At 38.0% G+C, this 12,992-nt stretch overlaps 1 protein-coding gene across 1 annotated transcript in view; it reads left to right on the top strand.

Annotated features, from left to right (window-relative positions):
• The window catches only part of LOC104717090 (U3 small nucleolar RNA-associated protein 20-like), a 16,359-nt gene continuing 3,892 nt past the window's right edge, over positions 526–12,992 (top strand). The window contains exons 1-28 of the mRNA XM_019231131.1: positions 526–685; positions 864–966; positions 1,093–1,221; positions 1,620–1,777; positions 2,113–2,157; positions 2,552–2,630; positions 2,722–2,795; positions 3,010–3,116; positions 3,213–3,386; positions 3,788–3,991; positions 4,120–4,318; positions 4,456–4,530; positions 4,619–4,944; positions 5,268–5,451; positions 5,539–5,779; positions 5,949–6,288; positions 6,486–6,666; positions 6,742–6,882; positions 6,996–7,245; positions 7,333–7,770; positions 7,906–8,366; positions 8,445–8,581; positions 8,691–8,857; positions 8,957–9,346; positions 9,582–9,707; positions 9,943–10,008; positions 10,086–11,821; positions 11,892–12,186. Of these exons, the coding sequence (XP_019086676.1) occupies positions 898–966; positions 1,093–1,221; positions 1,620–1,777; positions 2,113–2,157; positions 2,552–2,630; positions 2,722–2,795; positions 3,010–3,116; positions 3,213–3,386; positions 3,788–3,991; positions 4,120–4,318; positions 4,456–4,530; positions 4,619–4,944; positions 5,268–5,451; positions 5,539–5,779; positions 5,949–6,288; positions 6,486–6,666; positions 6,742–6,882; positions 6,996–7,245; positions 7,333–7,770; positions 7,906–8,366; positions 8,445–8,581; positions 8,691–8,857; positions 8,957–9,346; positions 9,582–9,707; positions 9,943–10,008; positions 10,086–11,821; positions 11,892–12,186 (6,792 nt within the window). The 5' untranslated portion in view covers positions 526–685; positions 864–897. The remainder of the gene's footprint in view (positions 686–863; positions 967–1,092; positions 1,222–1,619; positions 1,778–2,112; positions 2,158–2,551; positions 2,631–2,721; positions 2,796–3,009; positions 3,117–3,212; positions 3,387–3,787; positions 3,992–4,119; positions 4,319–4,455; positions 4,531–4,618; positions 4,945–5,267; positions 5,452–5,538; positions 5,780–5,948; positions 6,289–6,485; positions 6,667–6,741; positions 6,883–6,995; positions 7,246–7,332; positions 7,771–7,905; positions 8,367–8,444; positions 8,582–8,690; positions 8,858–8,956; positions 9,347–9,581; positions 9,708–9,942; positions 10,009–10,085; positions 11,822–11,891; positions 12,187–12,992) is intronic.

Here is a 12,992-nt window from a genome sequence, read left to right as displayed (position 1 = left end):
GATAAAAAAATTTGAGGAATATCCTCAAAATTATGGCTTTGTTCAATTTAAAACATGGGCTCTTTACTATCTCAGTTTCATACACTTAAATAATCATATTTCACACTTACACCTAAGTAATCACATCCCATCTCATCTCAGTAAAGATGAATCTAGAATCTCGAAACATCGAAAGGTGGCATTGTGCAAAAACTAAATTAACCTCCTATCGTATATAAATCTCCGATTAAAGTCTTTGGTTCTTACAGTATTTAGTCTAATACGTAAAGTAATCATATCTTATTTTTTTCAAATGTTTAAGGTCCATAGCGTTACGAATGTTAAGATTGAAGCCAGTTTAGGCCCAATCAGTCAGTTATAAGGGCCTAGGCCTCGGGCTCGGGCTCGGACGGGAGGCTCATTTATTTATTTAGGACCATCAGCACCGCCTCGGTTATGGAAAACCAGAAATATACGACCCGAGAATTTGGATCGATAAAACCAGAATAAACCTAACCGGCTCGTTAAACCCAACCGCCCTCTTTGGTAGAGAACAAAAAACGAAGCTTAAACCCTTTCTCTTCCTCCGCCGCGTTCTCAAATTCCTCCGAAGCTCAAGCTCAAGCTCAAGAGCCTTTTCGATTTTTAGTTTTCTTAAGAACCAACCTTTGCTTTCGTACCCCTCTCTGTGATTTCGTTTCCAAACGTAAGCTTTTACTTTTGTTCTTAAGGCTTGTGTTGATTCTCAAACTGCAGCAATTGAGTAATTAGAGTTGATTATTACTAATTGCTGCTACAAGCTTTTATTTTGTTTGATATTCTGTACTCAATTGTTAAAGTTGTTTGGATTCGAAATTTACTATTTTGGAGATTTTGATGTTTAGGAAACGCAGAGCTTTGCACACTCTCTGATTAACCATGGCGACTTCAGCTGATGCTCGAGCGGTAAAGTCGCTCAACACTTCCGGGGGGCGTAAGAAATTTGTGGTAAGTGTTCGTTTTTTGGGGTATTGTTATTCATGTCATGTCTTAACCGCATTAGTAAGCTCAATTATCTGTTTTCGTTGTGTCTCTCTAATATGGCTGTTTGTGCTTTATTGCTTCTGGATGCAGTTCAAGAATTTCGCCGAGAGAATCAATGAAATTGACATCACCAGCACCGAGTTTAGGACCTTAAATAAGGTGAAGGCTGAGCCTTCTGAAGGATCCACTTTTTTCAGGGATTGCCTCGTAGAATGGAGGGTATGTTTGATTTTGTTGCCATGGACCTCTTTTTAAAGTTTCAATATTTTTCTTCTGGTCTTTGGGACTGTTGTGTCCTAAGGTTATGTAGATCATTGTAGTCTTTTAGTAACCCGTGCTTAGTTTTAATTTTGCTTTATTCCGGCTAGAAGATGCGGTGCTTGAAACATGAAAAGTAATGGCAATCTTAGTGATCTTGAAGTTCACACCTCACGGCTTTTATTGTTCACATGATACTATATAGAGTTGCATTGAAAAGAATGTTGCTGCTCTGTTTTCTCCTTAGTTTGTCCTATAGGCATGTTGACCATCGAAGCATTATCTCTGAATATATTGTTGATGTCTGACGCAGAAGCTGCAATGCCTATGATTTGGTTCATTTGACTGGTTGAATGCAGGAACTAAATACCGCAGAAGACTTCATCTTGTTTTATGAAGAAATGTTACCATTAGTCCAGAATTTGGAGTTGGTTATTTTGGAAAAAGAAAACATCTTCTCGAAACTTGTCTCTCGATTACAAATGAAAGCAAGATTATCTCTGGAACCCATTCTCAGGTTTGCTGATTTCTGCTCACTCTTTTAGCCTGGAACCATCTGCCAGTGGAATATATTTGTCACTTATATAGACTTGTCACTCTAGTTGTCATTTTTATCTGTATGCCACCAAATCTTCACTGTCAGGCAGTGTAGTTAACCACAGCACTCTGAAATCACGTTCTATTTCCAAGGATATATATATATTTTGTTCTGACATCTTTGATAACGGATAATTTTGTCAGAGGAGCTAAAATAATGGTTGCTAAATTTCTTCACTTTTTTTTTTCATTCTTGAGAGCATGCACTTTTGTAATCTTCTTCGGCACAGAAGTATAATTTTTTTTTTTTTGCAGGTTGATTGCTGCTCTATCAAGAGATCTCTTGAAGGATTTTCTTCCGTGAGTATTCTCTCTTTATTGTGCTAGTAGTATACACTGAAAACATAGTAATATACTTTGAAAACATAGTAATCCTTAATAAGGCTTACATTGAAATAAATGCTTTGGAAAAGCTGATGAATTGCTTTACGATGCCTAAAAAGTACACCTTAATGTCGTGAAACTCTGGACTATGAATAGCTTACAACATGTTTACAAAAATTCTACCTTCTTTTCCTTGCATACAATGGCCAGAAAAGAGTTGCTAACTCACCTTCGTCTCCCATTATATAACTGTGATAGATCTCTGGGAAATAATTTCGTTTCGACATATTATTTTACATTCTTCTTTGATAAAATCTTGTCTATGTGATTAAATATTCTTACCAATTTCTTTTGTATATTTCTTGGCTAGCTTCTTGCCACGAATTGTGAGCTCGTTAGTGACTCTTCTAAAAAATGGTGCCCAGAAAGAGCCGGAGATTATTGAGCAGGTTGCTGGTGTTCTACAGCATATTTACTCTTAGGACAATACCTCAATTTATATATTTTTTTTTCCTGATATTTCGTCCTTTTTTCATGCAGATATTCTCATCATGGTCTTCCATAATAGAGTCCTTGCGGAAGTATCTCGTATGCGACATCGAAGGCATTCTCAGGTAAGTTAAGTAAAGAATTTCAATCTAATCTAAAATGTCTGTTTATTCGGATGGTTCTGATGATTGCACATGGTCTTTCTTTTACTTACTGGATAAAGGGAGACTGCCATTAACATTGATAAAAAAAATTTAGCCTCCTTGAAAGACGATACATGGCTGTCACATGCTGTTAATGTTGTTAAATCTAATTATAATTTAATTTGCTATGCTAAAGGGATACGGTGGAATTGAGGTATCACCCCAAAGACTATATCAGTGAATTTATGTCAGAGTCCATGTCATTTTTGTTGAGGAATGCATCAGATGAGCAACTTGAAAAAGGTGATAAATTGCTTGCCTTATGTTTTTCAATGTCTACGTTAGGGACAATATACTTGATTAACACTCCAGTTGATTCTTCTCTCCTAAATATTACAGGGATCAGCATGATCCTTTCTGAAGTTGCACATCAACCCAACAACGTTGGAGGAGTTGGATTACTCTATTATGCTATGCGGGGTACCTGTGGAGGACTCCATTCAAAAGCTGGGAGAGTTTTGAGGTTCTTGCTGAAAGATTCAACATTATCTCTTTGTGATAATTTTACTCAAGGCAAGTTCTCTTTTTAAAGAGATGTTAAGAGTATTTCATTTAGAAGTCTATTTTACGTACGAGCTACTGGGGTTGATTTATCCATTCTGTGATGAATTTACGAATTGATGGTTGAATACGTTTTGTGTACTGTGTGATGGGTAGTTAGAACCAATGCTTAACAATTTCTTTATAAATAGTGATAGTGATGCCAATATATTGGTGGGAGGTGGGAATCTTTGTTGAATGTTGTGAATCTTCGATAAATGTTTCATTTTCTTGCTGAAGGGATAAATTCTTTACTCTGTAGAGGCTGTTAATCATTTATGTAAAAAACGTGAATAGATACCTGAACCTGCTTTTTCACGATTTACAAATCTTATTTCCTTCTTATTCTGGTTTAATCTTGTATCACGTTGCAGGCCCTGGTACAGTCGTGGAAGTTGTGAGTTTGGTCTTGCAGAGAATATGCGAGGATTTGGAAGCAGAAAAGTCAATTGTCATGTGGGAGTGCTTGTATAAGAATATAAACAAATCAATTTCAAACGAAAAGTCAGTTCATCTAAGCCGACTGTTGCAAGTGCTTACTGCAGTTGTTAGGATTGAGAAAGGTCGCAAGGTACATGGTGAGTTATTCAATTGCTGATTTGTTTCTCTCTCTCAACCTCTCGTTCTGTTGCACTCCCTTTTGGCTACACATGCCAACATACCTTTTCATGTCTTTCTGACTTAAGGTACTGTCTCTGTGTAACAGATAGCTCGTCACTGATTGGAATCGTGAGCCGCATTGTGTCAACTTTTGTTGCTTCCTCTGGGACCCTTGTAGAAGGTGATAATTTATCTGCTGTCCTCGATGAAGTTTTACAATTGATATTATGCACAATCAACAGAGTCAATGAAATGGCAATTGTTGCTTCGCAATGGGCTCCGATTTTTGCCTTGAAGAGTTCAAGGTATTGTCTACTATCTATCTGTTTATACTTTTCAACCTTCCTTTTTTTCTATTGCCATTTATCTTGACATTGATCATGTTTATACTTTTCAACCTTCCTTTTTTTCTTTTCTTGACATTGATCATATTTATTTTCAGTTTCCTGACTTTTTTGAGGGAGTTCCTACAGAAGGATCATTCAGTTGTGAAAGCCTTTACAAATAATATATTAAGGCAAGACTCATATCATAGTTTTTTTTTCAATTAGTTCCGCATTGATTATTCTATCTCTGTGTCTCAGCAACTAAATTCTATTTTGCAGTGCAATTAACAACATGATTTGGGAGTCTCCTGAGGAAGTTATTCCTCTGTTACTAACATTGTGTGAGAGTCAACAAACAAGTCATGACGGGGTGAACATCATAAATCAAATATTTGAGGGTAAATATGAGAGAATTCATTCGTTCTTGGAAAAGAATTTAAAAGAGATTCAACAGAATATCGAGAATACTGGATTAGTTCAAATTGACGAGGCCAAGTTGGCTATCATTTGGGGAGTTGTCAAATGTTATCCTTATTTTAGAGTGGATTCATCATTACTGATTTGCTTTAAGAAGACTCTTAGACAGCATTTGGGAGTGTCGGATGGTAAGTTTTACTGCATGATTCACTCTTTTTTGCATGATACTATATCTTTGTTTTATGCTGCTTTCTTTTGTTTTTCCCAAAGACGCCACTCAAATTATGTGCTTGGATAGTGTCATCTGTTGATCGAACACATGAAGATTCATGGTCTGGGTCTGCCACTATACAAAAACCTAAATAATTCTCATATCCTGTTTTGCAGTGTCTTCTCCGTGATATTTCTTTCATTGAGCTGTTTGTTCACTGGAAATTGAGTTGTCCTTGAATGTGAATTTTACTTCCTGGATTTTACCATAACATCTTATATAAGCGACATTTTTCAGCAGATACTTTTAGTGCGGCAGAATTGATGTGGCAGAGCTTACTTGGTACTGCTTTGAGGTCATGTTACAAACTGCCGGGAAGAATCAACCACAGTGGTCTAGAGGAAGCTTTGTCTTTTGCTAAAGATTTTAAGTCATGTGTGCAAGTGTTGTCTCCCGTGGCCGATTTTTTGGATTCTATCCACAGGTGAGTTTGTCTGTTTTGGTGATTATTCTGTAATTTCTTCTTTTGATGACTCTGTGACGATAAACTGATCCCTATATTAAATCGTAGGCCAGCATTAGCTCATGATGACAGGTCTAAGGCATATCCAGAACTTCAAGCAAAGAAGGCTGTAGAAGCTTTTGACATATTTTCTGAAAATTTGCGTCACCCAAACAAAGACGTCCGACTTATGACTCTGAGGATTTTGTGCCATTTTGAAACTCTATCGTCTGACCCTTCTTTTGAAGAGCATCCTCCTAAGAAGAAAATGAAAACTGAAGAGATTATAAAATCTCTTCCTAAAGGGAATGTGAGTAGATATCCTTTGTTCTGTATTCTTATCTCAAGCAGATTTCTTACTAGCATGATGACTATATAACTGTTGCCTCTCTGAACTATCATGTTATCACTACTTTCTGTTGCCTCTCTGAACTATCATGTTATCACTACTTTCTTAAACTTTTCCTTTAAAGATACAGGTTCTTCAGTTATTACGCTCAGTCGAAGAGACTGCTCCCACAGTGGATACTAGTCGGATGTTGGTCAGTTTGATCTCTACAATACAAAAGGATGTCTCCGCTGGCAGGATACATGAGGCATATGTGAAGCTTGTATTGAATGGGATGTTGGGACTATTACATAATAGATATTTGGATTTGTGGGGTCCAGCGTCTGAGTGTCTTGCAGTTCTTGTGAGGAATCACACAGGTGCGGTGTGGAGTGATTTTGTTTGTTATTTGGGGCAGTGCCAACTAAAATGTGAGACACTCCACGATCATAGTGAGAACGCGAACCAAAGCATCTCAGAGAGGCATACGGGTAGGCTCTCACAATTTAAGTAAAATATCTATTTCATCCACTCACAATGAAATATTAATTCCCCATTTTTTTTTGTCTCCTGTTTAATATGTTAGATCGAAATATATATCCGTAAACCCATCTCTATCTTATTTTTCATCTAACCATTCCCTTGTCCGTATAGTCTGATGTGTATATGTTATTCTTGCAATCTACAGATCTGATGGGCCGTTTCAATTCATTTCTCTTTCCACCGTCTGATAGCACACCTATTGCAACGGTGTTATCTCAGTTGCTACAGACCTTACAAAAGGCGTCCAGTGTTGCTCAGTCTCGCGCTTCTGAAATTCTCCCATTGTTGTTGAAATTTCTGGGATACAACAGCGAAAATGCTTTGAGGTAATCATGTCTCTATATGTTTTTAAGCATAATATTATTCAACTGTCGTCATAATCTTTTTTCTCTACCTTGTAGTGTCGGATCATATAATCGCCAAGTTTGTAAAGGAGAGGACTGGAAGAGGGTTCTTATACAATGGTTGACTTTGCTGAAGTTAATGAAGAATCCTAGGTCGTTTTGTTTTAGTCAATTTGTAAACGACGTTCTTCAGAATAGGTTGGCAAGACTACTCAACTCGATATTTCACTGTTCTTCTGAGTCTCTTGGAGCAAGAACTTCCATTGACCTTTGAATGTGGTTTGTGTTTTTTTTTAAAATTTGTTTTCCAGGTTCCTGGATGATAATGATGCTGAAATACAAACTAATGTTCTAGAGTGCCTTCTGTTGTCGAATGACTTCTTACTCCCACACCGCCAGCATTTGTTGAATTTGATCAAACCTAAAGAATTGAGAGAAGAACTCACAACCTGGAACTTGTCTGAAGACATCGTAGAACCTCACAGATCACAAATTTTTTCTGTTGTAATTCGCATCCTTATGCCAAAAGTTAGAACATTGAAAAGTTCGGCTTCACGGAAGGTACATATTAAATACTTTTAGTTTACTTCACTATGCAATACAGTTTTCATTTGGGTCCCAACAAGTTATCGTTGTTTTTCTTGTCAGCATACAAGTATCCGTCACCGGCAGGCAGTTCTTTGCTTTATATCTCAGCTGGATGTTAATGAACTTGCCCTGTTCTTTGCCTTGTTGATAAAGCCTTTGAACATCATATCAGAGGAAACAATGGACTCGTTTTGGAGTTCTGGCGAAAGTTCTATGGACTATTTCCATAACTCGAATTTCCTGAAGTATTTCACTGTTGATACTATTTCGACATTATCCAGGAATCAGAAATCTGGGTTTCTTCATGTCATCCAACATATCCTTGAAGTCTTTGATGAATCCCGTGTCCGACCTTTTCTAGACTTTTTGATGGGATGTGTTGTCCGGCTATTGGGAAATTCTGCTCCAAATATTGATGAAGAAAGGAACATTGATTCATTGGCAGCCAACCCATCAACTTCATATGATAAAGAAAATGCTTCAATAAATCATGACCAGGTAAAATGGTTATTAGTGTTGTTTGCCTCTTTCGCTAAAGTCTTGTGTAGGGTATCCATGCAAACAAATCATTATGGTTTCTCCCATCTCCTTTGGAATTCTTGTATTGCCTGACATTTTCCCGTTTTTGTGTAGGCTGGTACTGCTTTGAAGCAGTTTAAAGAGTTGAGATCTTTATGTCTGAAAATCATTGCTCATGTTCTTGATAAATATGAGGATTGTGATCTTGGCTCCGAGTTCTGGGACCTCTTCTTCTCGGCAGTGAGTCCTTTAATTAAGAGTTTCAAACAGGAGGGTTCTAGTAGTGAGAAACCAAGTTCCTTGTTCTCATGCTTCTTGTCAATGAGTAGAAGCCGTAATCTCTTCACCCTATTATCTCGGGAGGAGTCTCTTGTTCCAGACATTTTTTCAGTTCTAACAGTCACCACAGCTTCAGAAGCTATAAAGTCTTCTGCCTTAAAATTCATAGAGAATCTGCTTTGCCTTGAAAATGAATTTGGTGAGGATGCCAATATGATCAGTGGATTCTTAGATCCTTATATAGACGCACTGATTAACAGCTTGCATTCTCTTTTCATTGGGGATATATTTAAAAGGTTAGGACTCTTGTAAATTACCGGACCCAATTATTTCCTCTTGTTTCTACTATTTCTTTAAGTGTTACTTATGTACAGGAAATCAGTCAAGTATCATGGGGAAAGAGAGATGAAAATTCTTAAATTATTGTCAAAGCGTGTGCGAGATCCCTCTCATGCTATGAAGTATTTGGACGTCTTGCTGTCTTTCTTGGATAAAAGTGTGAAAGATTCTGGTATGATTACTATCATTGCTTTTATTGGTATGATTACTATAGTTGTAGGAGAGGCTGACTAAGTATATGGCTTTCAGCTAAGATAATTTTTCAAAACATGTTGCACAAGTTGTAAAACAGTACATNGACATCATACCGTTCCTTGGGATTGAGAGTACCAGCAAAATTATAAATATAATCTCTCCTCTACTTGTTGACGCTGACTGTGAAGTTAGATTATGCATTTGTGATCTACTTGAATCTATTGCAGAAAAAGACTCTTCTCTGGTTGATGTGGTTAGTATCATGTCTCTGTGTGAAGCTGAGTCATTTTCCTTCTCTTTTTTTTATTTTTTATTTTGCAATTGTAACTAACAATTGGTTCCCAACCTACAGGCGAAGCGCATTCGCGATATGAATGCCATCTCAGTCATGGAAGTTGACGACCTGGACTATGAAAAGATAGTTAATGCTTATGTGGAGATTGATGCAGATTTTTTTAATAAATCCTCAGAGCAGCACACAAAGATCATACTCTCACAGAGTATATACAACGTATCATCAGAATCCATTATGTTAAGGGGTAGCGCACAGAAGCTCTTGTCTTCTTTCATTGATTTTTCAGCCTCAATACTTCGCGAAGAGGCTTCATCACACTCTGAACTTGGTAAAGAGGTCAAAATAGCTGATGTCAGCTGGACAGGAGATCGAATACTGTGTATTTTAAGAAGTTTCATTTTGAAACACATGGGAGATGCAATAAACAGAGGAGGCATCATAATAAAGGTACAGTACCCTCCCGAATCGAACAGAAAGAAATGGCCGGAAGAAAAATAATGTAAATTTCATTGGACACTAGCTCTAGGGCAGGTTTATTGCTGTTGCTTATGGTTAGCTTGTTGCTGTGTCTTTGCTTTATAGATAAGTCTCTTGCCAGGGATATTGAATTTGGTGTAATATGGATACTCATAGCTTTCTTCTTTGGTCTGACGATTCTCTGAAACAAATTAATCTTTAACAGGAGTGGTTTCTTTTGATACGGGAGATGGTGACCAAACTTCCAGATGCTGGAAATCTTTCTGCATTCAGACCGTTATGCTCTGAAGACGAGAATGTAGACTTTTTTAAATCTATTGTTCACATTCAGGTAAGCCATTTTTTATCATAGGATTCCTTGAATCCACAATTTGTATCCGAGCTGTGGTGATAACCACACAGTAACCAAGACCAACTTCTGGTTTTGTTCTAATCTTTTTTTTCCCTCTAACTCAATCCAATGGGTTTGTTGAAACCTTATTATACCCATAGAGGATGAAGCGGCATATAGCTCGTGAAGATTCTAGAAACCTTATGGTGATTGATCTCCTTTCAATTTCTTGTAGGTACACCGTAGAGGAAGGGCAATTTCACGTTTTACAAATGTGGTCAAAGATAGCAGTCTGCCTGAGGTCATCCCTTGAATTTCTAACATTTTTAAATGCAACTGCTGTACTGCGAAAGACTTACGCAAATGTTGGTGTTGCAGGGAGTATTGAGAAAACTTTTGGTTTCGGTCTTTTTCAATATTTTGCTTGATGGACAAGATGGAAAAGAAAATAATGTCCGAAATGCATGCACAGAAGCACTTGCATCTGTATCTGCACATATGAGTTGGAAGTCATACTATGCTCTATTGAATCGGTGTTTTCGTGAGATGAACAAGCATCAAAAAAAGGGAAAACTCCTGCTGCGACTTATCTGCTTGATTTTGGATAAATTTCATTTTGCAAAAGATAGTTACCCACAGGAGGCGGAGGAAATTAGGACTTGCCTACAGAAAATTGTGTTCCCGAAGATGCAGAAGCTGATAAATTCTGATTCTGATAACGTTAATGTTAACAGCAGTGTGGCTGCGCTGAAGGTTCTAAAACTACTTCCTGAAGATGTAATGGACTCAAACCTGTCCTCCATAGTTCATAAAATTGCCAGTTTTTTGAAGAATCGGTTGGAGAGCGTACGTGATGAAGCCAGATTGGCTCTGTCTGCTTGTTTGAAAGAACTTGGGCTGGAGTACTTGCAAATTGTAGTCAACGTTTTACGTGCTATCTTAAAACGAGGATCTGAGGTGCATGTGCTGGGGCACACTCTCAATTTTATCTTATCAAGGTGCCTGTCCAAATCTACGTGTGGGAAGTTAGATCATTGTTTGGTTGATCTCCTTGCTGTGGTAGAAACCGATATCCTTGGAGAGGTTGCTGAACAGAAAGACGTGGAAAAATTCGCATCCAAAATGAAAGAAACAAGAAAACGAAAGTCATTTGAGACTCTGAAACTGATTGCTGAAAATGTAACGTTCAGAAGCCATGGATTGACGTTACTCTCTCCGGTCACTGCTCAGCTACAGCGGCATCTAACTCCGAAGATCAAAACTAATCTGGAGAATATGTTAAGACAAATTGCAGCTGGTATCGAAAGCAATCCATCTGTTGACCAAGGAGATCTTTTTGTTTTTATATATGCCCGTGTTGATGATGGCATTAACAATAGGAATGGTCCTGGAGATCAAGTCTCTTCTCTACCATCCAGAAAGAAAAGTATTTCAAGAGATCTGAAAAAGACCGTTGGGTTGATTTCTGGTGCTAAGTCATGCCCACATCTTATAACTGTGTTTGCTCTTGACTTATTGCATAACCGAATGAAGAAGTTGAAATGCGACAACGCTGATAAAGAGCTGTTGTCCATGTTAGATCCATTTGTCAGACTACTTACTGGATGCTTGAGTTCTAAATATGAGGATATCGTATCTTTATCTCTTAGATGTTTTACTTCACTAATAAGGTTTCCACTGCCCTCCCTCATGTCTGAAGCAGATGAAGTAAAAACAGTATTGTTAACCATTGCTCAGTCTGCAGTGAGTTCCAGCAGTCCACTTGTGCAGTCATGCCTGAAGCTGTTAACAACGCTTCTCGACAATAAAAATATAACTTTATCATCTGAGCAGTTGAAAATGTTGGTTCAGTTCCCCATGTTTGTTGATCTGGAGAATCTGGAGTCAGACACATCCTTTATTGCTCTTTCACTCCTCAAGGCCATCGTGAAACGGAAGCTTGTGGTTCCAGAGATATATGACATTGCTACTCAGGTTTCAGAATTGATGGTAAAAAGTCAGTCGGAATCCATCCGCAAGAAATGTAAACAGATACTGTTGCAATTTATCGTCCACTATAAGCTTTCTGAAAAACGTTTAGAGCAACATGTGAACTTTCTGCTGGAAAATCTGAGGTACGTATGCGCAGAGTGTGAATTCAATTTGGCTCTAATTTTTCTTATACTGATTGAATTTTTTCTTCAGGTATGAATATTCAACTGGAAGAGAAGCAGTTCTTGACATGCTTGAAGCGCTAATCTTGAAATTCTCAGAACCTAATCTCGGCAAGCAGTCGGATCTTGATCGGCAGTCGAAAACATTGTTCCTTCAACTTGTTCTTTGTTTGGCCAATGAGATTGATAAAGATGTGCGGTCTCGGGTTGGTGCTTTGATAGAACTTCTGATAGGTCGCATGAGTACAGATCAAGTTGATTCCAGTCTCTTGTACTGTTTGTGTTGGTATAAGCAGCAGAACTTACGGGCTTGTGCAGCACANCCTGTCCAAATCTACGTGTGGGAAGTTAGATCATTGTTTGGTTGATCTCCTTGCTGTGGTAGAAACCGATATCCTTGGAGAGGTTGCTGAACAGAAAGACGTGGAAAAATTCGCATCCAAAATGAAAGAAACAAGAAAACGAAAGTCATTTGAGACTCTGAAACTGATTGCTGAAAATGTAACGTTCAGAAGCCATGGGTTGACGTTACTCTCTCCGGTCACTGCTCAGCTACAGCGGCATCTAACTCCGAAGATCAAAACTAATCTGGAGAACATGTTAAGGCAAATTGCAGCAGGTATCGAAAGCAATCCATCTGTTGACCAAGGAGATCTTTTTGTTTTTATATATGCCCGTGTTGATGATGGCATTAACAATAGGAATGGTCCTGGAGATCAAGTCTCTTCTCTACCATCCAGAAAGAAAAGGATTTCAAGAGATCTGAAAAATACCGTTGGGTTGATTTCTGGTGCGAAGTCATGCCCACATCTTATAACTGTGTTTGCTCTTGACTTATTGCATAACCGAATGAAGAAGTTGAAATGCGACAACGCTGATAAAGAGCTGTTGTCCATGTTAGATCCATTTGTCAGACTACTTACTGGATGCTTGAGTTCTAAATATGAGGATATCGTATCTTTATCTCTTAGATGTTTTACTTCACTAATAAGGTTTCCACTGCCCTCCCTCATGTCTGAAGCAGATGAAGTAAAAACAGTATTGTTAACCATTGCTCAGTCTGCAGTGAGTTCCAGCAGTCCACTTGTGCAGTCATGCCTGAAGCTGTTAACAACGCTTCTCGACAATAAAA

The sequence above is a fragment of the Camelina sativa genome, chromosome 10 (genome assembly GCF_000633955.1).
Source record: "Camelina sativa cultivar DH55 chromosome 10, Cs, whole genome shotgun sequence".
NCBI lineage: Eukaryota > Viridiplantae > Streptophyta > Magnoliopsida > Brassicales > Brassicaceae > Camelina > Camelina sativa.
This window is presented reverse-complemented; position numbering and strand designations above follow the sequence as displayed.